This window comes from Grampus griseus (genome assembly GCF_964374135.1).
Source record: "Grampus griseus genome assembly, chromosome: 11".
NCBI classification, from domain to species: domain Eukaryota; kingdom Metazoa; phylum Chordata; class Mammalia; order Artiodactyla; family Delphinidae; genus Grampus; species Grampus griseus.
The window spans coordinates 14,978,773-15,005,785 of NC_139005.1; the positions used below are offsets into that span (position 1 = coordinate 14,978,773).

General features: G+C 38.4%; 1 protein-coding gene across 4 annotated transcripts in view; it reads left to right on the plus strand.

Annotated features, from left to right (window-relative positions):
• The window catches only part of PLEKHA5 (pleckstrin homology domain containing A5), a 242,566-nt gene that overhangs the window by 101,597 nt on the left and 113,956 nt on the right, over positions 1-27,013 (plus strand). Inside the window, exon 4 of one of the 4 annotated variants that reach the window (XM_082666879.1) lies at positions 5,561-6,093. The exons of the other annotated variants lie outside the window; for them this stretch is intronic. Within the exon in view, the coding sequence (XP_082523005.1) occupies positions 5,561-5,594 (34 nt within the window). The 3' untranslated portion in view covers positions 5,595-6,093. Of the gene's footprint in view, positions 1-5,560; positions 6,094-27,013 lie in introns of those variants that run through there. 4 annotated transcript variants of the gene reach the window in all.

Genomic DNA, 27,013 nt, shown 5'->3' on the forward strand with positions numbered 1-27,013 from the left:
CTGTTGCAGAGATTCATGAGAGCTGTAAGTCATTCACAGATAGCTACTGTGGGGAAAGAAGCAAGTATTGCTTTTACAGAGTCCTATCAGCTGTTTTCTTTTTTAATCAAAAATATTTCAAATGTGTAAGTTCTCTGTGGTCTTCAGAAATACACATTCCATGTCTATTATATAAGTAGAAGATTACAGATTTTAACTTTTCCCCCCATATTTACTCACGAAATAATCATGAAATTTGCATGGCAAAATGATACTTTACACTGCTTTCTCTTACGTATTTAGTCCCATTTACCTCTAATCATAGATCTTCAGTAGAAGAGAAATGGATAATAAGCAGAAGATTTATTAAAGAAAAATATTAAGGAATACTGGGAAAATGAAAAGACAGGACTATGAAAAGAAAAATTACTGATGACAAGGATTTCTTTGCCAGGTTTCTAAAGATTAAGTGTATACCTGTATATTTTGTTCATTTCCAAATCATTAAGTTCAGGTACTCACTTATTAAACTTAGCATCTACCAATTAAGGAGCATTTATTTCCATAGCTTTTATGGAGTTCAGTAGTGCTTAGAGATCCTGAGTGGTGTTACTTGAAAATGGGGGCAGTGGTCAATTAAGTCTGGGTAATAATGGGCCAGGAGGCCTTGTTTATAGCACAACTTCTTGGCCTTTAACATCTTGTTCAGAACTTTTTCCTCTGGAATATGGTTTACTTTTGAAAAGAAAAACCAATACATGGTATTAAACATTTAGCAAACATTTTAGTAATTCTGAATATGTATTTCTTATATTGAAATATATGGAAAAGTGAAGGAAGAATTGTGGGTTTGCATATATCTTCCAGAAAATTACCTCAGTTCTTTTCTCATTTTGTATTTAGAAGAACCGTCTTAGAATTACAATGTAAATGGGATTTAGAGGGTATGATTAAATTTGGTGATATAAGCTAAAATTACATTCTTAAAAGCCCCAAATGCTAGAAGTGTAGGCAGTGAATACCCTGTGGAGGATTTGGGGCACAATATGACCAAGTAAAGATTTTGATAATTCTCACAAGTTCTAATTCATACTCTTAAAATTACGCCTAGATTAGTCCCATGGAGAAACAAATTAATTTTTAAAATATGATTTGTAATGGGAAATAACGTGTTTATAATCTGTTGGGCCTGGGTTCTAATCTAGCTTTTGCCACTTGTAACTGTAGGCAAGTATCTGCATTTCTCTATTTTCTGTGTTTTCAATAGTAAACAGAAATGTCAGTACTTTTCTTTTAGATTTATAGGAATTGAATTTTATAAAAATAACCCAAGGATGATGTTAGTCAAAAAGTAGGTGTTGAATAAATGTCTGTCTCCTTAATTTCCTTTCCAAACAATTATATATTTTCTGTATTAAAGTTTTTTCAAAATATTACCTATCAGCTGTCTGAAATATCAGATTCATAGAAGTATACTGATTTGTAAATAATAATGTACTTGGAATCTCTTTATAATAATATATTTTTAAAACCTGAATGCATACATGATAAAATGTTAAAAGGGTCTCAGTTGCTTAGCCAACTTCTATAAATAGAATAACTGCTAGATACCTGTTATGTTCCAGCTGTGTTTGACCTGGTAGACAAAGTGATAAATATTTTAGCTAAAAAGTACCTCAAATTTGTTTCTATTAGTATATAAACAATGTTAGATAAATAAAATCACACTTATTGAAGTGTGAACTCCTAACTTAGTGGAAACCCAGCTGTACCTGGTACACAATTGGCACTTACTAAATGTTTATTGAATTAAAACATTTTCCATCTCATATTTTTCAATCCATATCAATGAATAACCTATTTAAGAGCTTATATTTTCGGTTCTTTTTGGTTCTTTACTTTTGTGAAACTTGCTGTTTTTTAAAAAACAAAGACCTTTTCACACTACTGTTGTTTAAGAAACACATTAAAATTATCAGACTCTGTTATATAATCGCCCTATGAGCCAATAATAAGAATAGATAGGGCCTTTTTTTTTTTTTTTTTTTTTGCGGTACGCGGGCCTCTCACTGTTGTGGCCTCTCCCGTTGCAGAGCACAGGCTCGGGACGCGCAGGCTCAGCGGCCATGGCTCACGGTCCCAGCCGCTCTGCGGCATGTGGGATCTTCCCGAACCGGGGCACGAACCCGTGTCCCCTGCATCAGCAGGTGGACTCTCAACCACTGCGCCACGAGGGAAGCCTGGGACTTTTTTTTTTTTTAACTGTGAACAATTCTTTGTTGACCTTGATAGAATTTTACGATTACTTGTAGCCAAGAAGCCTGGAACTCTGCGGCCCATCCATTGAAAATTTGGTTAAATCTGGCCCAACATAGTCCTTATAGAGAGCAAAGTTGTTCAACTATCAGAGACTGAATGGGTGCGTGGATTGGCACTGGAAGAATACCTCAAATGCTTTGTCTTTGGGGCCATAGCCATTGTACACTAGCTTCTCTCTAGTACATTTCTTCTAACACTGGCTTTTTGGCTAATTCAAGGTCAGTTAACTAACTTGATATTAAACTTTTAATGAGAGCTCAGGGGCATGAATGATTTAAGATATGTGCGTCAAAATATACGTATATGTAATCCCCTTACTTAACCTAACGTGACGTAACTCTTTAAATAGGCTCTTAATAGATGCTCACTAAACCCTCAGCAAATTCATGTGAGTTCCCCCTCAGTCTGTTGTTTCCTCGATGTTGTGTTGATGGTGCCCAGATTACCTGCTCCAGTTCAGGTTGTCAGCCTCTCTTGGTTGCACTTCCTGACTTAGTGGCTTCCTGGTTCTTTTTTCTCATCTAGATCCTTCTTAGCAACCTTTTACCAAGTACTTGCTTACATTTATAGCTCAGACATTTAGTCCAGGAATCACATTTCAGTATTTGTGCCTTAGGTTCGTTTTGCTCTTTCTCCCTGTTAATCTTGGATTCGCTCATGCATAAGCCTTTTTTTTTGGCCATCGCGCCGCTTGCGGGGATCGTAGTTCCCCGACCAGGGATCAAACCCAGGCCCCCTGCAGTGGAAGCGCAGAGTCCTAACCACTGGACCGCCAACGAGTTCCCAGGATGCACTCATCCAGATCTTTGCTCGCACCTAGCACAGAAGAAAGGGACTTTCGGTTAGCCACATGCATGGGATCGGTCTTGCCTAACTTACTCTAAACATTTTCAGTTTTGTGTAACCTGTATTTCTGCAGGTGTCATCAGTTTGAGCAATAAAAAGTAAGAACTACAGGTCAGAATAAACGTTAAAAATAATAACAGCAACAATAACAATAGCCTTACAGGAATTCCCTGGTGGTCCAGTGGTTGGGACTCCATGCTCCCAATGCAGGGGGCATGGGTTGTATCCCTGGTGGGGGAACTAAGATCCCGCATGCTGCATGGCCCGGTGAAAAACAAAAACGAAAACAATAGCCTTACGTCATTTCCAAAAAAAATATCTTCCTCCCACCCATGTTAAGCTTAATGTTCGAATGCAAACAAACTGTCTCAGGCTCTACCGTTTCTAGAATGTCTTTGTTACTTTTGATTGACCAGCTATGGGCATGCTCTCCTAGCCAAATCTGCCACACAGATTTTCTTAGGGGTTTTAAGCCTTAAAACGGTTTGAACTACAATGTACTGTAATAACCTCAGAATGACTTCTCCTCAGCAACTCTTTAGCCCACTGGCCCCGAACTGAATTTTAAACTTTTTCTCTTCCCTCATGACGAGGTGCTAGTTCTTCCCCATTATCCTGAATGCTGCCAGAGAAGTTACAGAATGGCCTTTAGTTTACTTGAGTCTCAAGCCTTCTGCCTCTTCACTGAAACACATCAGACTCACGTGGAGGTGAAATACCTGTTGGCTGGTCCGCCGGCCCACCCACTCACTTGAGGGGCTCTTTGTTTTGATTTTGCTTTGAAAAATTGATAGTTTGGTTTGGTTAGCAGTTGAGGCTCTTATTCTGGCACCTCTGTTAAATTTGAAATTAATCCAAACTGTGTTTTTTCTTGCTTTAACCTAACAAGTGTACAAGTTCTCAAATACTATTGTATTCTGAGAAGGGCGGGTCCAAATGGTACCGGATCTGGGGACAAGGACTCCTACCCCGAGCTACTTGGGAGCCTGAGATGGGCTTGGTTGCTTTACCCCAGGACGCTCTGCAGATTGAATTTCGGTCTTGGTTGGTTTCTGAGAGTGGCCATAGACCAAGTTTCTTATTAAGCCTAGCATAGAATTGGTATTTTGGTGGTTTAGTAGCCATATTTACTCCACTGTAAAGGACTAGACATTAAAAGTGCAGTTTAGAGAACCTTTAATGAAAAATACGTGTCTTACTAAAATCCTGCAAATATTCTGAGATTTTTATTTCTGACATTTTTCACATATAAGTTTAAAATCTACTTCGCGAAGACAGAAAAATCACAAGTCGAGAACAGAGGATCTGTGACTTATTTAATGCAGATGGAATTTCCCCTGCCCAAAGCCATCATTTAGCATGGATGATTTCCAATGGAAGAGGTTCAGAATTAAGGATAGGGATCTTCTCCAGCCTTCTTCATGTCTGGTAGATAGCTTGTCTGCTGTCTAGCACACATCTCTGAGGTTTTTTTGAATGGTTCTGATGAACTATGTTAGAAATTTTTTTCCTGTCTGTCAGAAAGGAAAGTATGCTTTGGATATAAGAATAAATTTTTCTTGGCGCTATACTTTTTCCTTAAGAATAAATATCTGAAATTGCAGTTTAAGTCAATGAGAAAGTATGATTTTTCTCGACTAAAAACAACTTTTTAAGTGTTTCAGAAGCATATCTTTCCTTTGAGGCCAAGTTGCTTATGGCAAGAAAGGGAGAACTGTGGCAGTTAACGTCTAGCCAACAAAATCCATCTGGGAGATGGATAATTTAATCTTAGTAAATAGTGCAAAAATCTTTGTGTCAAAAAATAGAAATTGTAGGGCAAAGGATGTGAAGATCGGGAAACTTAATCAGCATGTCTGTTTCCTGGTTGGTCAGAGACGTTCTCATTTTCAGTACCTTTTTTCCTCTACTTCCCTAAAGAGTTAATAATGAAGCAAGAGTTTTTTTCCATAACCAAGGAGTTGACCGGTTTGTAGATTTTAGCAGTGGCATTTGAGACAGTTACTGATGTAATTCTAGACATCAACCTGAAGCTTAGCACATTGGATGCTTTTTAGGACTTATGGAGGAAGATTACGTTGTACCCTTTTTCTTTTTTAATACTTAAAAATTACCTTAAAAATACTGTAAAGGTATTATAGGCCTACAAAGGATAGGGGTAAAAATACCCATATACTCACTATCTAGTATAAGAGGAAAGAAATTGCCAGTACATTTTAAACCGTGTACTGCATGTGTACCATTTACGACTGCATTGCACATTTCAATTATTTTGGCATAGCTGAGAAGTGATTTAATATTAAGTGTATAATTCCTTATCTAATGTTAGATTTCTATCATATATTTGTAAATAATTTTAAGAGACAACAATATATTGTTCAGTTTCTCTTTTTTCCTCCTGTTTTTTGTACAACAGATTTGAATCTTCGATAGTGTTTTCCTCTGTATAAAATTGTTCTCAAGAGTAACTGAAGCTACTTGGTCAGGTAACTAAGATGGTGACTTTCAGCAATATTGGGGGATCATGTTAGGGCTGGACTAGAAAGACCATAGCTGTAGGAGCAGTTTTTGTAAAACAGCTGGACTGTGAGTATAAAGAAAGGAAGATAGTGGAAGTTGCTCCTTCACAACTTTGGGACTTTGTTCTTGGGTCTTGTAAAACCCCCCTCCCCTGGCTAAGTAATGGTCCCTGGATGTGTACTGATCATGTTCTAGTCCCTGGAACCTGGAAGGTCACCTTATATGGCAAAGATTTTGTACCTTGAGATGGGGACATTATCCTGGATCGTGGGAGCTGGGACTAAATATAATCACGAGTGTCCTTATAAGGGGAGGTGGGCAAGGGGAGATTTCAGGCATAAGAGGAGAAGTCAGTGTGACCCCAGAGGCAAAGATGGAATGTTGGGGCCGCAAGCCAAGGAATGCCAGCAGCCACCAGCACCTGGAAGAAGCAAGGAACTGATTCTCCTCTAGAGCCTCCCTGAGGGATCGTGGCCCTGCCAACACCTTGATTTTGATGCAGTGAACCTAATTTCAGCCTGATTTCTGGTCTCCAGAGCTGTGAGAGAATAAATTTCTATTGTTTTAAGCTGCCAATGTTGTGGTAATAGTCCTAAGAAACTAATAGAACACCACCAAACTGGGTTCATTGGGACACTCACCTTCCACCTTTGTCATGTCAGCCTTCACAAATCTCTGCCAGGCTGCACAGTTCCTTCTATGAGATCTGTCACACTATCAGTGTGTAGGTATAATCTCACAGCCTGAGCGAGGTACCCAAAGACTTGGGTATTATTAATCCTACTTAGCTCTGAGACTTTGAGGAATTCCTGTGTAAACATACCTGCCTTGCTCTAAAAAGGATTGAGACAGCTTGCTCACACATTTGAAAGCAACACAGGGAGAGAACTTTAATTTAAAACAAATAAGAAAGATGACACGTAGAAAAATAGTGATAGAAAAATAATGAAGTCAGGAGAGACTTTGAATAAGTCACTTTACCTCTGCTGGCCTTTGATTCTCAACTTCAGAAATAGGCCTGTTATTACCATCCATGTGAGGATTAGGTTGAAAATTATAAAATGCTGCTAATGTATTAAGGTGTTTTATAATTGTCATTACCATGTTTTACCCCATGACCACAGTGTTTGCTGATTGAATTATTGGAAGAGATGGAGTTCTTTTTCCTCTTTGTACGTTAACACAAAACATCTTGCAAATCATATATCTGATAAGAGACTTGTATCTAGAATAAATTTTTTTAAATTCCCACAGCTCAATCATAAAAAGATAAATACCCCAACTTAAAAATGGGCAAAAGATCTGAATGAACATTTCGCCAAAGAAGAGTAAGTACCTGCAAAGATGCTAGACATCATTAGCCATCACAGAAATGCAAATCAAATCCATAATGAGCTATCACTTCAGACCCACTAAGATAGCTCTAATCAAAAAGATGGGCAATAACACGTGTTAGCAATGGTGTGGAAAAATTACAGCTCTCCTCCATTGTTGGTGGGAATATGAAATGATGCAGCTGCTTTGAAAAGCAGTTTGATAGTTCGTCAAAAAGCTAAACATGGAGTTACCAGATGACCGGGTAGTTCCACTCCTTGTTGTATATCCAAGAGATTTGAATACATATGTGTATACAAAACAGGTACGTGAACATTCCTCCTAGCGTTATTCAGAATAGCCTCAAAATGGAAACAACTCATGACAGCTCGTAAATGGATGAATAAAATGCACTCTATCCATACAATGGAATACTGCTTGGTGACAAAAAGAAACGAAGTACTAATACATGCTATAACATGAGTGAGCCTTGAAAACATTATGCCAAATAAAAGAAGTCATTCACAAAGGACCACATATTATATGATTCCATTTATATGAAATATCCAGCATAGGCAAATCTGTGGAGACAGAAAATAGATTGGAGGTTTCCAGGAGCTGGGGAGAGAAGGTAATGAGTGACTACTCACGGGTACAGGTTTTCTTTTGGGGTGATGAAAATGTTCTAAAATTGATTATGGTGATAGCTGCCTAATTTTATGGCTATCTAAAAACAATTGTACAATTTAGGGCTTCCCTGGTGGCGCAGTGGTTGGGAATCTGCCTGCCAATGCAGGGGACGCGGGTTTGAGCCCTGGTCTGGGAAGATCCCACATGCTGCGGAGCAACTAAGCCCGTGAGCCACAACTACTGAGCCTGCGCATCTGGAGCCTGTGCTCCGCAGCGGGAGAGGCCGCGACAGTGAGAGGCCCGCGCACCGCGATGTAGAGTGGCCCCCGCTCGCCGCAACTGGAGAAAGCCCTCGCACAGAAACGAAGACCCAACACAGCCAAAAATAAATAGATAGATAAATAAATAAATTTTTAAAAAACCAATTGTACAATTTAAATGATTGAATTCTATGGTATATGAATCCAAAAAGCTGTTAGTTTTTAAAGTAATGCTAGATCATCGTAAAGAAATTAGAAAATACAGAATACTGTAAAGGCCATAAAAACTACTGGTAATTTCACCAACAGAGAAACCAAGAACATTATTTACATATTGCCTTCTGGTTTTTGTCCCCATATGTGTAACCCCCCCAATGTACACACATTTTCTTTCGTAATGGGTACCATCTGGAATATACAATGTTATAATTCTACCTTTTCACTAACAGTTTATTTTGAGCATTTTCCGAAAGATTTTAAAATAATTTTATTGTAAAAAGTGATACATGCTTATTGTAGAAAATGTTTTTAAAAATGAACAAGTAAAAAAGAAAATCATTCATGATCCTGTTTTAATATTGATATTTTGCTGGTGGCTCTTGATCTTTGTATGTTCAGTTTTAACCTGACGGTATTGAATAATGGCTGTCTTAACTTCAAATGACTTTTCCATATCTAATTTATGTGGTTTTTTCCCCTTATTAGCTAATGCCTGTTAGCTCAGTCTGTCTTTCAGTCACTTCTTTTTAATTTCATTTTGAAGCACCCGAGTTACTGAGTAGTAAGATAGGGGAAGTAATTGAATCTCAGTCATGCTGAGTTTGAAAAAGTAGATGAAATTAGTGATTTTATGCTTCTTTCCATTACAAGGATTAGAAAAACTTTAAATATGGAGTAGCATCAACCGAAATCAAAAGAGAAAGAATTCCTTTAGTTTTAATAAAAATATAAAGCATCTGTTAAACTGTTACTTCTATGTAAATGTGTTGATAAGTAGGTTTTGAAAAGTTAATCTGTGCTCACATGTTTAGTTTTCGTCTTAAGTATTTATAACTTTCGAAATGTTATGTGATCAGTATGCTCATAAATTCCCCAAATATTTCATGTACTTCATGTTAGCAGTTGTTGAGTGCCTGTTATCTCATATAATCCTCACAACTGTCTGTGGGAAAGGTATTATTATCCCCGTTTCAGAAACAGGAAAACATGTTGAGAATGGTTCTTTGAAGTTCACAGAGCCTGGTAAGTAGCAGAGCCAGGATGTAAACCCAGATTTAAGTAACTTCAGAATTCTTCATCTCCAACCTGAAGAACTCTTGTGTTTTTTATATTGTTCCAACCCCCGTGCTAGATTCTGGCGAGCCTCAGACAGCTCTGAATCTGACCAGTAGAGGGGAACAGGGTCTAAAAAGATAATTTCTGTCAAATAATTAAATAAACAGTAACACATTCCAGACCAGGTGACCTGAATCTCCAAAGAGGGGCGAGGGATCCTTCTGGGGCGAGTACTTAGGACAGGGAGAGAAGTGTGCAGCGTGGGAGATGGCACAGCGGAGGAGGTGATCTCTGCTGCCAGGGACCTGAGAGAGTGGGTGGCTCCCCAGAGGACATGATGTCTGTGCTGGGTGTTGAACGATGATTCAGAATTTGCTAGGCAGAAGAGCAGGGATGGGTCGCAGTCAAAACAGAGTGACCAGCAAGACTAAAGGCTTGTAGATCTCTTCAAGGAGCAGTTATTCCAGGGCTGCTAGAGTATTGGGGGTGAGGAACTTGGGGGCAGGGAGCTCAGGAGGTGAGGAGGGCAGGTCCCTGTAGCACTGGTGGGCCATTTGTAAGGGTTTAAGTAGGAGAGCAGAGCAGGACAAATTTGTGTATTAGAAAGATAAACCTGCCACGGTGTGGAGGATACTTTGTAGGAGGAGGAGGCTGGGCCTGGATTCCTTAATGTTTGAAAGTGAGACCAGGATTTCAAACTCTGGCAGGAGAAAGGGAGAGAGGATTGGTGCAGTGGATGTTAAGGTGGCAGAATCTTAGGGTTCGATGAGCTGGGAAAGGGGAGAGCAAAGGGGTGGGGAAATCCAGCATTTGGATTATATTGGAGATGAGAAATTTAGGAGAGAAACAGATTTAGCTGGGAATAAAGAGGTTTGGACATTTTGAGTTTGAAACATGGGTAGGATATTCCTTTTGCCGAGAGAGCACACATTAGTTATAGGACCCCACAGAGCGGGGGAAAATACCAGCCAAGAGATGTAGATCAGAATGTATAGGTTTAATGAAAACACCAGTATTGTTATTGTGTGTTAACTGGAGTCGTTAAATAAAGACTGAATTACATCGCTTAAGGATGGAGAGTGTAAATGAAGGGGGATTGAAGATAGAACCTGAAAGGAAACCGCATGTCTGTGGGGGGCAGAGGAGACCTGGAGGAGATCGTCAGCAGGAGAGAAGCAGAGGAGTGAGGTTAGGAAAACCAGGACCATTAACCATATCAAGTGCTGCACGTCAGTCCTCTGAGGTGATGGCCAAGAAGCGGCCTTTGACTTTGTCCGTTAGGAAGACATCAGTGACCTTCACTGAGGGAGAGGATGGAAGCGGGGTGACAGTCAGTGGAGGAGTGAAGTGGGGCAGGGGGAGTGCACGCAACCAGTGTGAACTAGTCTTTGGGCTGAGAAAGAAAAGAGAAATTCATTGACAAGATGCGTTAAAGAATGGGAATGGCTAAAGTGTGATTTTTAGCTGGTAAAGTAGGAGCCAGGAGAGAGGAGATTGAAGATGCAGGAAAGAGAAGAAACATTGTTAGAACAAGGTCCCAGGGAACTTGGGAAGAAAACAGGTCAAGGATATAAAATGGGGGGCAGGCATCTCATCTTCTGAAGACTTGAAGGAAGAAATAAGAATGGACGTAACTTACAGTTAAGATTTGAGCTGTAGGGCAACAAATGTTTGCTAGGGGGCACAGGAAGGATTAGGTAGGTAGCTTAAGGAGAGTGACAAAAAGTTTTAGAGTGGCTGCTGAAGTAAAAGCAGGTTTAAAAGTTGCCTGCCAGGCTTCCCTGGTGGCACAGTGGTTGAGAGTCTGCCTGCCGATGCAGGGGACACGGGTTCGTGCCCCGGTCCAGGAAGATCCCACATGCCGCGGAGCGGCTGGGCCCGTGAGCCATGGCCGCTGAGCCTGCGCGTACGGAGCCTGTGCTCCGCAACGGGAGAGGCCACGGCAGTGAGAGGCCAGCGTACCGCGAAAAAAAAAAAAAAAAGTTGCCTGCCAAGTGGTGTTAAATCTGAAGCTGGAAACCAGGAATTGTTAATCACATCAATCTGCACGGGTAGATAGATGCTGCCTTTTATTTGAAAGCAAACATTTTTCTTTTCTTTTCTTTTTTCTTTTCTTTTCTTTTCTTTTCATCCCCTCCCCTCCCCACCTCTCCTCTCCCCTTCCCTTCTTTTTCTCCAGAATTTATTTGCTTCCTAAAAACTAGTCCTTCCCTTCTTTTGCAATACTTGAAATCCCTGTCAGTTTGTTTCTTTAGGTTAGCCAAAAGTTTTTTTTTCCAAATGTGAAATATAAAAACATGTTATGAGTTATAAATAATATAGAAGCTATAACAGAATCTAGACATTGTTATGTGCTGTCTAGCATGCAGAGACAGACGGCCAAGGTAATATGGACTCTGACATGTTAACAGCTGAGATTTTAGCCATGTATGTGCATGTGCATGTGTGGGTTGCGTACAAGTAGTTTGGATCCACCCCACCCTACTTCAAGTTACATTTGAAATATCCAAAAGCATTTTTGTATTTGAAACCACAAATTCATATCCTGAAAAATGTCCTAGTAAGCCATATACAAGACCCAATCCTATTCCCTGAGATCCCTTTAAAAAAATCTATTTAGCAGTTTGTAAAATCACAAATTATTTAGCAAATGTAGAGAAATCTGTTCTAAGCAATTGCTACTAGAGAGCCATGTTATAGCTCAAATAAGTGCTGGGTTTTGGTTTTCTGACTGAGTTTGTATCTCCAAAGGTAAAGGGATAACTTAACAATTAGTCCCCAACTTATAGATAAGGTGTATTAGAAAAAACTGCATAATAATGAGTTTGATATGAACTAGATTTATTTATATTGGGGTTTTTTTCTAGGAAACTTAAAACAAAAGGTAAGACAATATGAGTAGTAAAATAAAAATAGATAAGTTCAAAACTAAAGACCATCACTAACTGCAAACTTGCAAAAAGTAGAAGTCAATAGAGTTACTATAATTGAACTCCACCTTTAGCTGTTTTTCCCAGTGTAAAATGGAAATGTAAGTTACCATGCTGTTAGAAAGAAGATGCATATCGGTTCATCCACAAGACATTTTTTTCCTTGAATAGAATTTCTCATGTGAGTTTTTATTTGGGAACACTTAATGGTATAATAGACACTCTACAAAAATTTTGCAGCAAAACGGGCAGACTTCCTACAGCTTTTCATTACAGCTGCCTTTGAAAAAAGCTAAGGGAATGACATTGGCCGTATCTTAATGTAGGTGATTCTTAGAGGGTCTAAGCAAAAATGGCAGAGCCTAGGCTGCTTGAGGGATTCACCGTCCGAAAGGCTGTGGTCCAGGGACCACTGCTAGAACAGGGAGGGGAGACGGGAGGCCAAGTCATATTTGCCTGCAGATGTGAATCTTGTCTCTCCCGCCGATTGTCTGCCTGCTACCGTTACCTCTTACTGTGCCAACCATAACCTTGGGTTTTTATAAGTGTTTCTAATCCCTCTTCCCTTTTCTCTCCTCTCCAGAAAGTGTCCTCTGGACTTCATTTCCAAATATTATTATATGTAACTACTGATGGGATTATTTTGATCGTGTCTTTAAGTCATAGCAGTGAAACTGTCTTACAACAATATTGTCTACATTAAGTAAACGCAGTTGTCAATATTTGACTTTTTGACTTATAAACATGGCAGTGCCATATGATTCAACGCTGTGTTGTAATTATGATTTTCAAACTTATTCTGATCAATAAATATAGTAGTAAAAGGCTTGTGATAATGAAAGATAGGCTTGGTTTCTTTCAGAAAGAACCCCTTCATCTTCAATATGGTGATTGCTGGTTTAAAAAGTGACCAAGGACCACAGTTTTGTGTGGTCTTCCATGAATATTGCTTCCTTCAGCCGTAGTATGTCAAGTTTAAAGTATAACATATACTACAGTACACGTCTTGTGTGTGTAACTTGATAAAGTATCACAAAGTAAACATGCTTGTGTACCACTTCTCAAACCAAGAAATAGGCCATTACTAGCACCCTAAAAGACCACTTCATGTCTCCACCCAACTACCCACTCTCTTTGCCCCAAAAGTACCTCTATTTTAACTTCTAACACTTAACAGTATATTGCTGAAAATAAGGGATAATGTAGTAGAATACAGCGTAGTGTAGTATCTAGCTTGTTTCAGTCATTATTCTTCAAGATTCACCCATGTTGCATGTAGTTTGCAACTTCATTTTCATTGATGTCTAGTGTTCCATTGTATAAATATGCCACTATTCATTTTATCCACCCTCCTATAGAGTGACATTTGGGTTATTTCCAGTTTGTAACTCTTATAGATAATATTGCTATTAGCATTTTTGAGTGTCTTTTTGGTGGTCTCATTTATACCTTTTTTGGAATTAATTCTCAAGAAGAGAATTGCTAGATCACAGGATATATGTGGATTTAACTTTAGAAAATACTGTCAAGCAGTGTTTGGAGTAGTTGTACAACTTAGGCTTGCAAAAGCATTGTGAGAAAGTTTTGATTGGCCCACATCCTCACCAAAATAATATTGCCAGTCATCTTTTTATAGATTGTTATTCTATTTTGGCCCTTTGCATTACCATATAAATTATTGAATTGGTTTTAATTTTCACAAGAAATCTTGCTGGAACTTTGATTGCAATTGCACTGAATCTGCAGATCAATTTGGAGAGAACTGACGTCTTCACAGTATTGACTTTTTGTGATATACCATGAGATATTCCTCCATTTCTTAAGAACTTTTAAAACTTCACTCAGTATTTTGCAGTTTTCTATGTAGAGGTCTTGCACAACTTTTGATATGCTGGTACTTTATAATATACATGGAATGACATGTGCTTTAGAAATGGGACAAGCAGGTTGAATTCCTAATTATAATAGTTGTGAGCTCTAAGCCAATAGTCTGTTTTTTATGGCAGTCCACCCTATGTCAAAAAGAGGTGGGATGTGTGTGGATTTTCCAGTCTTTTATGCAGCAGATATACTACCATGTGCTTCATAGACATTACTGTGTGTCAAGCACTGTTCTAAACACTGGGGAGATGGTGATAAACGAGAGAATAAGGTACTTGGAATGCAGTTTACTACCGGAAAAGGTAAGAAGGCTTGACTAAAGTGGTAGATAGGCCAGAATTGCAGAGTGTATTTGGGCACCAAGGAGTTAAGAGGCTAGGCAAGTATGGGATGATATGTAGGGTATGTAAAGAGGTTGGCATAAGGTCTAGCACATTAGTACTTGATAAATTTTAATTGTGCTGGTTGCAGCTGTTGTTACTACCATACCTGTTGTGGGAAAAGATGGGGACAGAAGTCAGAGTCTTGGAACTCTGAGAGTTCTTAAACCTGTGTTTAAGGGATCTGAGTAAAAATACAGCACATGAAGAAAGTCAGAAAATTAATCCGGAGAGCCTGGGTCAGAACTTGGGGGAATTCAGTATTGTGGAAGCCAAGGATGTAAAGATTTCCAATTGTCAAAAGATGCATGGACATCAAAGGGATGAGAAAGAAGCAGAGACCATTGATGTAGCAATTATGAGAATATTGATTGACCTTTGAGAAAGCAGTTTTAAGTGGCATGATTGGTAGGGGCTCTCTAGAGAAGTTTGGCAGAAGGAGAAAGCCGGAAGAAGCAAGGGAAGAATGCTTTTACGTTTGAGAAAACTTAGTAATATTTGCAACCTTTAGGAAAAATTGAATGGATTACATTAATTTGCCTATTGCTGTGAAACAAAATCATCCCAAAGTGTGGTGTTTAAAACAGCAGTAAACATTTCTACAGATCAAGAATTTGTCGTATGATTGAAATGAATTATTTTTGCCTAACCTCCAGCTCTTGACCTTCTTTGTAAATTAAAAAGTTGGGGACACCAGAGTTGGTTGTTTTTTTTAATAATACCAACTCTTTAACCTAGTTGTCAAGGACACTACAGAATGAGGAATAAATATGTTTAGTTCTCATTTGGGAAAGGAACCTTACTTTCATTAGACCCAACAAGAACAGGAGATAGCAACATATTCTTCTGTATTAAAAATTCATGATCTTAGCAGCAGTAGCCAAAAATGTTGTAGAACAGAAATGTTTCCCCATAAAATAAATTATTTTCTCTGTAAAAAATATGTCGAAAGTTGTATGTATGATTGACTTTGCTCCAGTGGCAGGGAGGAGGGGATTTCAATAACAGGTATATCTGAAGCAGAAGGTAACACATGTTGCCTGGATTGGGAGGGTAGGGTTAGATGGGTTTCACTTCTCACTGTCTGCCTAAATGAGCTTTTGAATCATCAAATCATGTGTATATATTTCATTTATTTATTTCTGTGTGTCAACAGATTATTCTAGGCTTTGGGATCATTGGCCTGTTTTGTTCTATTTTCTTCTATATGTCATTGTATATTTTAAAAAAAACTTAATATTCATTTTAAATAAAAGACGCACTATGTATGTAGTGAGATATAGTATAAAATACTTAAAAATGTAATTATATTTCCAAACTTGAAATGCAGTCAAACCTCTTAATAACAAATCTGTTGATTATACTTCTATTTTTAATCCCCTAGGGCTGTAGATATATTTTTTTTAAGTTTTGGGGGGTTTTTTTGGTTGTTTGTTTGGTGTGTGTGTGTGTATACGCTTTGTTTTGTTTTTAGAAACAACTGCAAAAGATTTGTGATTCATTTGGATATGTACTGCTGTGGATTACCTCTGTTTCTTGCTTTTTAAATTTCCTACCATGAATTGGCAATCATAATTGAAATAGAAAGACTAACTTACTATATGATGAGTGCTTATAGGTAACCTACTGTTATTTAAAAAGCATACTAATGTAACATTTCACATATCCCTATATTTTAAAAATACAGTTAAATTGTTTTTAATTTTAGGCTTCAGTTGAATTTTTTCCCTATGGATTTTTTTCAGAAGGAAAGATGATCTTCAACCTAATGAATGGCCTGAATTTCTGGTATCATTCAGGGAAAGCTGTCTCTATAAGATCTTAAATAATTGGTTTAGGTGGATCTGGAAGTGTGTGTGGGGGGGTCATTTAAAAAATGGGAACAATAGAAGCACCTTTCTTTCTGGTTGTGTCAAACACTATAGAGTAACAGTTAGTACATACAGTTGCCAAAGATTTTTTTTTCCTCAAAAAACAAATTCACACAAAGAGAAAGTCAAAAACATCTTCACTAGATGTTTTTTAAAAACCAGTGGTTGAATGCATCCATCACATTGACTCATTGAATACAGTTATAATTCCTAAAGAAAATAGAGAAGTTAATTTCCTTTGAATTGGAATTAGCCGTATCTCCAGATAAAATGCCCAATACCGCTTGAGAAAAATGACCAGTTAACCGACTTGGAATCTGCATCATTAAGTTCTACTGAGGTATGGAAATAGAATATAGATGTTTGCCAGAGCTCTGATAGTGGACAGGCTATGCCAGTTATGTGGCTTGTATTTTAAACAATACAACTCTCAATCTTTAATAAAGCCGGAATGTGCTCAGAATTTATAATGAACTTGTTCAAAGCTCTGTAGTGCACTGTTTTCGTGAATGTACCTTAATTTCTTTAATTATTTCTCCATAAGAGATTGTGACATTTGGGACTGATTTCATTTTATGTGCTGCTTTTTAGAAAAATAAAACCAAAGACTCAAGTAGTTAGTTATTGGTTCTGTTTTTGCTGACCTAGATGAAATGATGAGATTGGTTCTGTTTTTGCTGACCTAGATGAAATGATGAGATTGATTTATAATGTGTTCTCTAGTAAATTATGTAAATCTGAACAAAAAATAATTCATTAAAAATGTCTTTATCCCACAATAAGAAAACAAATAATCCAATTAAAATATGAACAAAAAAAGATCTGAGTAGACACCTTGCCAAAGAAAATATACAGATGGCCAATAAGTATATGAAAAGATGCTCAACACATTTGTCATTGGGGAATTGCAAATTAAATAATAGTGAGATAACACTACACACCTATTAGAATGGCTAAAATACAAAAAAACTGACAATACCATTTGCTGGCAATGTTGTCGAGCAATAGGAACTCTCATTCATTGCTGGTGGGAATGCAGAATTGGAAGACAGTTTGGTAGTCTCTTATAAAGCTAAACATAGTCTTACCATATGATTCTGCAGTCATGCTTCTTGGTATATACCCAAATTAGTTGAAAATTTATGTCCACACAGAAACTTGCACATGAATATTTATAGCAGCTTTATTCATAGTTGCCGAAACTGGAAGCAGCCAAGATGATAATCCTTTAATAGGTGAATGTATAAACAAACTGGTACATCCATATATAATGGAATATTATTCAGCAGTAAGAAAAAGTGGACAAGCCACACAAAGACACAGATGAATGTTAAATGCATATTGCTAAGTGAAAGAAGCCAGTCTAAAAACTCTACTAACTGTATGATTTGCACAGACATTCTGGAAAAGGCAAAACTATGGAGTCAGTAAAATGATCAAGGGTTTGAGGGAAAGGAGGGACCAGTTGAATACTTGAAGCACAGGGGATTTTTAGGGTGGCGAAATTATTCTGTGTGATGCTTTCATTGTGGTTATCTGACAAAACCCATTGAACTTTACACACAAAGAATGAATCCAGACTATATGCAAATTCTAAAAATCATTTAGGAGGTCAAGGGATCCCAGGATAGGATGCAGACTGTGACAAAAGAAGCTAACTGTTACAAATACATGACACAACCTTATTGGACAGAGTGGGGCAGAAAGGTGCTGACCAAAGCGACTATGGAAGTGAATGGCGTCCCTAAGACTAAAGACAAAAGAGTGTACATAAACACTCTATTCTCTAAGGTCAGGAAAAACAAGGGAACTCTGAGAAAGTGTCACAGCCAAGAAAACGCCTAACGACATGATGACTAGATATAACATGACTAGATGTAACATGGTAACATGACTAGTTAACATGGTTAACTGTCCAACCCTCTTTCAGATTATAGGGTACAAACATCCTCAAACAAAGATGCATTTTTAAATTTTTCCAGAGTTACAGTTGATTTGGATTTAGGCATGTCTGAGTTCATTTCGTAATTAGTGCCGAATTGGTGCGTAACAATTTATCTATTATGTACACCAAACATTTCTGTACTTTATAAAAATCTTGATAGAAGTATCTTTGGAAAATGTAAGCAGTGCCTAATTTAATGATTTGTTCGTTCTCAGCTGTAGGAATTACAGAGTGCAATTGTGTGTGTGCACCCCTTACACACAACACCCCCTCTTGCTAATAAGCACACTCAATAGTTGTTGAATGAAATAGTGAATAAGTGAAGAGCTGGTTCAAGCACTAGAAACTTTCATTTATTCACAACCCGCCTCTTTCCATGAAAAATTTGAAATGGCCTGTAACAAAAAAGACAATAAATTAATAATATATAAAGAAGGGAGGTGAAAAATCAGTGCCAGAGAAAATACATGTTTGAGTCAGACCCAGAAGTGTACGTAAATATTTTTTGAAATAGAAGCACATCAGGTTTTCTTTCAGCTACTCTTTAATTCTGGGATGACATGCCTGAGAGTGAGGCGGATACTGTAAACATGTGCAGTTGGGTCAGGCGTGATGCCATCGGGGCGGGGAGGCTCTGCCCTCCCTGCCAGCAGCGTTCACATCTCCCGACGCCATGCTTGGGGACATAGCTGCCAGTTTGCTTTGGTCCAAATTTTTGCCCAGTGCACTAGCTCACACAATCCCAGAGATGTTACTAGATAAACATTTGTTTTACTTGGGTGGGAAGCACACTAGATGTGAGGGGAATTTTTTGTTGTTATTTCCTTCAATTATTGTGCACATCAAATCTATGACTTTATCCAGATAGCTTTGCAGTTAGTTAGTCCTGGCCTAATTTTGATTCCTGCCCCCGAAATGTTACTGAGGGCCTCCTCCCCGCAGCCTCTGGGTTCTAGGGGTAGAGGTGTGCTCTGCTGTTGCCTCTGGGATTTTATTCCCTGCTGTGGATGCACACACTGTGCTTCTGATATCCGAGCATACACAGGTTATGAAAACGGTATCACAACTGCCTCCTGGTGGACGGTGGTCGTAAAGTGCCATGAGATGTGAGAAGCCTCCCACTTTCAGAGCTGTTACATGTTTTTAAAAACATGCTTCTTGGAATAAATGAATAGGGTACTCTAAGCATGTTTATATAGTTCTTATTGTGAGATGGTAGCTATACTAGTACTTTTGAACACCAGCAACTCATCTGGGAAATCTGGGACTTTCAATCTATAGCCATAGTTGTTTGTTTTGTTAGAATAAATAGTTGCTTTTGGGCTTCCCTGGTGGCACAGTGGTTGAGAGTCCGCCTGCCGATGCAGGGGACACGGGTTCGTGCCCTGGTCCAGGAAGACCCCACGTGCCGCGGAGCAGCTGGGCCCGTGACCCATGGCCAAAAAAAAAAGTTGCTTTTTTTTTTTTTAACATAAGGTTTCATTTGGCATTTCTCAAAGCATGGTATGCATGTCACTGGTAGTATATTAAATGATTTTTAGGTACGTTGTGAGCTGAGATAAGCCAACTTGGGCATTTGCCTCTGTTAATTCAACACTGGCAAGTACCTGTAGCCTCTGACAGTTACAGGTAGACGTGACCCCTGTATACCATCAACTTGTGAAATATGTATGTTTTGTATTTTTAGAATCTGTCAGCATTGTAGTTCCTCTCTTGCAGCCACAGTGGGACAGCAGTTTTAGGGCAGTGAAGGATGGACACCCATAAGAAGGGTTTTTGCCATCTCTTAACTCCCTCTGTGAAGTGCGAGGCAGTACCAGCTATTGCCTGTGCTGCTGATCCCAGTCTACGTCCCTAAGGGCGAGGATCTCAGTATCTAAATATTTCATGGCCCAGGACTGCTGCTGTTGCTCGGCCTGGAGGAGAGATGATAGCAGCTGACAGGGGGGTCCCTGCTGCCTCAGCCGTAGCCCAGCCACCTCCTATTCCTGTCCACAGGGCAGAAATTCCGGACCCGTGCAAAACTTCCTTACCACATCGAAAACATCTGCAAACAAGGAAACTTTATAGACAGAGATGGAATTTTAATTCCAGAGTGTGTGGAGTTTTAACACAGAATTGCAAATGTTGCTTGTTCTTTTCCCTTGTTATGTTGTATTGTACGGCCTGCTTCTTGGAAGGACCAATCTGATCCTTGTAGAACATTTCCATTAAAACAACAGCGGTAGCAAACAATCTGTTTATCCCATCTTTCTCTTGAGAAGCAAAAACAGACTTACAAAGTGATTTCAGAGGGTCCTAAACCACCAAGAAATCTCCCTGGGGCTCTCCACAACAGTAAATAATTAGGTTCTATTTCGTTTGTAATTTAGATGAGAATGCTTTTTAACTTAGCTTTTTCCTGAATGAGCTGGGTGGGCAATACCATTTGTGTTGTGGGAATTAATCTGAAATTCAGTATAATAGACTCACATTGTAAACCTTAGAATGCTGGATGTAATGGAGAAGATCCCAGATTATATCCAATCAGAGGAAGAGTTGTAGAATGCTATGCTGTATTAAAGCAAGTTGAAATATTACTGCTTCTGATCAGGATTGACTAAATCCCAATGCACATCTTCCTTCACATCTTTACGTATTTCATGTAACAGCTACATTAGATATTTTTTAATTCCTGTAAAATTCATATAGCATAAAATTAGCCATCTTAAGGTGTATGATTGAGTGGCACTCAGTATATTCACAGTGGTAGGCACTGATCACCTCTAGCTAGTTTCAAAATAATTTCATCACCCCGAAAGGAAACCCTGTGCCCATTAAGCAGTTGGCTCCCAATTTCCCCCTTCCCCCCCCAGCCCCTGGCAATCATTAATCAACTTTCTGTCTCCATGGATTTACCTTATCTGAGTATTTCTTATAAATGGAATCATACAATATGTGATGTTTTGTGTCTGTCTTATTTCACTTCACATAATGGTTTTGAGGTTCAACCCGGTTGTAGCATCTATCGATACTTCATTCTTTTTATGGCTGAATAATATTCCATCGTGCGTATATGCTGCATTTTCTTTGCTCATTCACCCATTGATGGACATTTGGGTGGTTTCCACCTTTTGGCTTTTGTGAACTGTGGCTAGGAATATTGGTGTTTGTTTGAGTACCTGTTTTCGGTTCTTTGGGTTATATACCTAGGAATTGAGTTGCTAAGTTGTCTGGTAATTCTACGTTTAACTTTTTGAGGAACCACTGAACTGTTTTCCATACCAGCTGCACTTCTACATTCCTGACAGTACTACGTATTTATGCTGGGATCTCGAACTGACTCTGGGGCTTCCAGATGAAATTCTGAACAATCGAGATGTGTTTTTTTTGGTCAGATAACACCAGTATATATTTTTTTGGAAAATTTTCAAAGGAAGCCTATGAATGTGATCCATTCCTAAAGTTTGTATTTTAGTATCCATAATTTGTTATGCCGTTGATCTTCAGGCATCTGAACAAAACTTTTAAGAACAGTGTTTAAAAACTGAATTTACTCTGTTATTTAAATTAATATATCTAGTCCTTTCTTATTTTGTCTTCTATATCTAATATGTAAATAACACTTTTGAAATATTTAGCTGATCTAGCAACCAGAGAGTAATGGACACACAGATTGCTTAGAGTAGGAAAAAGTTTCTGACTAGTAATTTTCAAATCAAGTGTTTGATTTGATTGACAGTAATTTTACTGCATAAGGAAGTGGGTTCTATCCTTCCAGTTTCCAGTTGGGTACATCTTTTCTTTAGTTTTCTGTTGGCAGCTTAATCTTCCTTTTGTTGGTCGTTGCTAATGTTTTCCAGTCACTTAATGCACTGAACTGGTTTCTCCATGCTGAATTACATTTTGATTGGTTTAAACATGGTTTATTACTTTGTCACAGAATGTGAGGGACCCCTTTTGGTGCCTAGCAAACTGCTGTTGACACATCCCTCCAACTTTCTTGCTGTTGGAAAGAGTCCAGACTTTGTTCTAGTGGTTGTTTCCTCCGTGTGTTCTGGGAAGGTGAGCCTCCTAAGCCCCAGGGTATAGATCATAATTATTCTTAGGGAGTTAGTCCTATGCCTTATGCCATAGGTAATTGGTTTAAGCTGAAGAACTGTGAAGGCTTTCTTCATTTTCTTAAAAAAAAGAAACGTAAGACAGGAATTCATTCCCTTCTTTACCATAAGAACATGATACTTGGAGCTGCAGGGGCAACAGTGGAACTGTGAGAGAAAAGTAAGGGATTCACAGAGGAGCCCCGCCCAAGCGCCCTGACATTACTGAGCTTCTGAGTTAGTCAACCCAGAGACTGCCCTGCCTCTTCTTGCCATTTGAGATGCTAAATTCTTCATTGTCTGAGACACTTTTTAATTGATCATTCTGTTACTGAAAGCATCCTAACTCATACCAGAAGATAGATAGAAAATGTTTTGTTAAAATGTGAAAAAAACAATATACTTCATAATTCCCACATGTAAAATTCAGGAAACTTTATAGGTTAAAAAAAATTTTTTTTATAAGTAAAAATTCAGGACATTTTATAGGCTGAGACATTTTCTTTAAACGCCTTTCATTTACCATTGAGGTAACTATTATCCTCCATCATATAAATTATAAATAAAGATGGGTTTTACCTAAGGGAAGAAACAAGTAGGACTAGTTTTGTTCACACATACATATCAGCTCCTCAGCCTGTTTGTGCCTGAAAGTAGTTTTGTGGCCTAGAATGTAATGCCCAAACTAAACCTGCTGAATCAGAATCTCCTGAGGTTTGGTTTGGTAGTGTGTATTTTAAGCCAGTTCTCCCATGATTATGAGGCAACCGGTATTTGAGTTTAGGAATCACTGACCTAGGATAAATGTCTAAATTTCTCAGTGCTTTAGAACTCTAAATACTGCTGCCCTTTTTTGCTGGTAATAAAAAAGTATTTGAATTTCACATTTCAGAAGCTAAATTGATACCGAGACATTGACTGTCAAAGATATGAAATACATGTGAAAGTACCATTCTTGAATTTGTCCTTTGTTCTCTCTGCACTGTTTATTTAGCGGCTTTGTTTAGACATGGCAAATATTGTATAATTTGAGGAAAGCGGGTTTTTTTTGTTTTATTTCTTTCCTGTTCTGTTTTGTATACCTTGTAAACCACTTTACTTTTTCCTAAATACATTGTCTTAACTCAGGACTCTTTTGTTATGGAAATCGAACTCAAATTTTTAGGCATAAAGAGGAATTAGATGGTTTATATACTCAAAGTCTGTAGAAGGCATGGGTGCAACTCTGGGGAGTGGCAGTAGGGTTTGGAAGTAGTAACCCTTAACTCTGCAGGAGTTTTGCTGCTTCTCACTGGTGTTTGGCCTTATTATCTCAGATTCCACCCATCCTCTGTGGGTTTATGCTCAAAGGCCATTTACATTTGTCTCCGCATTTTTGATCCACATGTCTTTCAGAATAGTAATTGTTATTGCTTAATGAGCTCTAATTATGTGTCAAATACTGTTATAGGGGCTTTAATGTTTGTATTCATCTAATCCTTATAACAGTCCTATGAGGATGGTGCTGCTGTTATATCCGTTTTAGAGGTGAAGAGCTGAGGCACAGAAGAGGTACAGTAGTTTTCCTAAGGCCTCACCTAAGCTTCTGACCTAGGCAGTCTGGTTCCAGAATCCATTTATGCTATAGCATCTCATACTCTTACTTGTTTTTTTATTTATGTAGTTATTTACCCACAACTAGTTTGGACATTTCATTTCTTTTTCTTTCTTTTTTTAGTTCTCCCACAGGAGCCAAAGCAAATGCTTCTTCTGCAGAAGAAGCAATATCTTCAATAAATGTTCGTTGAATGAATTTTAAAAATCTGTTAATAGTAGCCAAGGAAATTAAATCTCAACCCAGGTTTGTTTAATTTTTCTTTTCAACACTGGACAGCAGTATGTGTAACATTTCTAATAAACTTCTAATGTAAGATATTTTCACTTAAAAGCAGAAAAAACTTGTAGGCCAAGGAATTTGTGCAAATGAGGTGTAAAAACAAAGAAATTACTCCTCCAGTGCCAGAAATGTGAGTGTAGAAGTGTAGTACATTAAAACCTGTTTTGTTTTGTAAGGGAGAATACTCATACCTCGAACTTGGCCTTGGCAGGCAGACGGTCTTGAAGTTGTTGCCACAAAACCACCCGATTGTGTCTGTTATATAATGTCATGAAGAGAAAGGGATGACTTATGAGGACCTTTCGTGCAGTCATTTGTAGATATAAATGTCTCTTTGGTCCCGAGGCTATGTCTCAATTATGGGTCTCCATAACATACTACATCCTGTTCTGCGGTAGTAAAACCTTTAAAAAACATGCATGTTCTCTTGCCTCCTTTCAAAAGAGTAAGAAGTACTTCTATTGACTAAATGAAGCCGACACACAAAGCACCATTATAATAAGTTTCTTTGAGGCCTGTTTTTTGATGATAATGAAACCGGTGACACTGTCATATGTTTGATTCTATTCCCGCATCAAAAATAGGCCATGTATCTTCCAGGCAGACGGTATAAGTATAGAATCTATTTAGTACTTGAATAATAGATGTTTTGTTGGTAAATCAGGCTCTGTAGAAAACCAGTTAGATTTTATAATTTCTTTCAGAATGAAAATCAGTTTATATACAGGTAGGGTGTAAGTCACAAACTATTGTTCAAAAATGTATATTCATCCAGAGTTGAAGTTAGGACCTAGTCAAGGAAATTAGGTGTAAATTTGTATCTGTTTTCCTTGGTTGTTGATATATTATTTCATATTCATCAATGTGTTCTGGAGTCTGAATTTCTTTATTATGTTAGAATTTAAGATTATCTTTTATTATTTCCAAATCTAATTTTTTATTAGTTACCATTGGACGTTAAAGTACAAAATTAGCAAAGTTTTCAGACGTTACTTGTTGTGCACATACACTTTTACCTGGAATTTTTCTAGAATTGAAATGGTTGCAGTTAAAATATAGGTAAAGATGCCAGAGCCTATCAAAAAATTGACTACTCAGAATCCATTTCTTTCCCTATCAAGTGAAAAGCACCCAGAGATAGTTTGGGAGTTTAGATATTCAAAGGAGGTATAAACATAACCAGACATTTCACCTGTAGCTCCGAAGTTGAGATGTCATTTGCTAGTCGTGAAAGGGAAGAAAGATGATCGGTTTTAATGCCCACATCATTGCTGCCTTTTAGATTTTATCTCTTACTTTGGTTTGTATTTGGTTTTATAGATGTGTAAGCTTATTAGAGTTAGTCCACTTTCTGTGAGTATATATGTTCTATTTATTTTTCAGACTAGTTGACAAACATCTTTACTGACAGATCCTTTGAGATATAGGTGTGTATGACTGCACATTTTGTTGGTCATGCTAACTGTTTGTGATATGTATTACTGCAGCTACCTGAGTGAGGGAAATTGGGGGAAATCTCTCCAAGGAGGTGACATTTGAGCTGGACCAAAGGTGTAAATTGGTGAGATACACAAATTATGACAGAGTTCGCAAGGAGGAAGTCATGGCTAGCAATCTCACACAAGAAGTGGAAAGAATTTTAAAAGGATTGGAAGAAGGCTTCCCTGGTGGCTCAGTGGTTGAGAGTCCGCCTGCTGATGCAGGGGACACGGGTTCGTGCCCCGGTCCGGGAAGATCCCACATGCCGCGGAGCGGTTGAGCCCGTGAGCCATGGCCGTTAAGTCTGCGCGTCCGGAGCCTGTGCTTCGCAACGGGAGAGGCCACAACAGTGAGAGGCCCGCGTACCACAAAAAAAAAAAAAAAAAAAAAAAGGATTGGAAGAAATAAATTAAAGGGATTATATGATGGCCGAGTCAGTATCTTATTAAACTGGCCTTTAAGGGCCAGCTTGGTCATCAATGACCTGAGAACTGGATATTTTCAAATTAGAAGGTTCCTTGTCCTGTTAGTAAGCAAGTATATTTAGTAGCTACCACTCCCTGGGGAAGAAGACTCTAGTGGTATGAAGGACTTTTTCATTATAATTGGTTCCTTCCTAAGCAGGTGTTTGTGGATTAATCTGATTCTTAAATCATTCAGCTCTTCCAATTACTTTTTCCAAGGGTTTGCTGTGTTATGAAATTTTAGCACTAGTAGAAAACCCAGCTGGTAGTGTGGAACAACCCTTGAACATTTTTGTGTAGTGAATGGAGAATATCTGAACTGTTACATCAGAGTCAAGTGAGGATGACTCCAGTGCTCACCGTGATTGTCTTCCTTAGTGGTGTTGAGTTGGTTTCTGTGCTGAACTTCAGTTGATGTAGCGGTTACCTGTCCGTGCACTAAGTTCATGGGACATTTGGATTGTCTCTCAGGCTATCGTTGGGTGTGAGTGTTTGATTTCTGTGAGTTGACAGATTTACTCTTTACCTGATTGCCACCTTTTAACAGAAGATAATGAGGATGTGAGACACCGTAGTTGTGAATTATAGCCAGTCCTTTGTATCCAAGGGTTCTGCATCCACTGATTCTACTAACTGGATCAAAAATATTTAGGGCAAAAATTCCAAAAGGTTCCAAAGAGCAAAGCTTGAATTTGCCTATTTACATACCATTTACAGTGTATCAGGTATTATAAGTAATCTGGAGATGGTGTAAAGTATGCTAGGGGCTGTGCGTGTAGGTTATATGCAAATACTGTGTCATTTTAGATGAGGGACTTGAGCGTCCATGACTTTTGGTATCTGAGGGATGAGGGTCTTGGAACCAAAACCCCACAGATACTGAGGGACGACTGTATTTTTAATTTCCTTTTGTAAATTGATACCTTGATGTTTCTTTTTTAAGTCATGAAGATATGGTGGTTGAT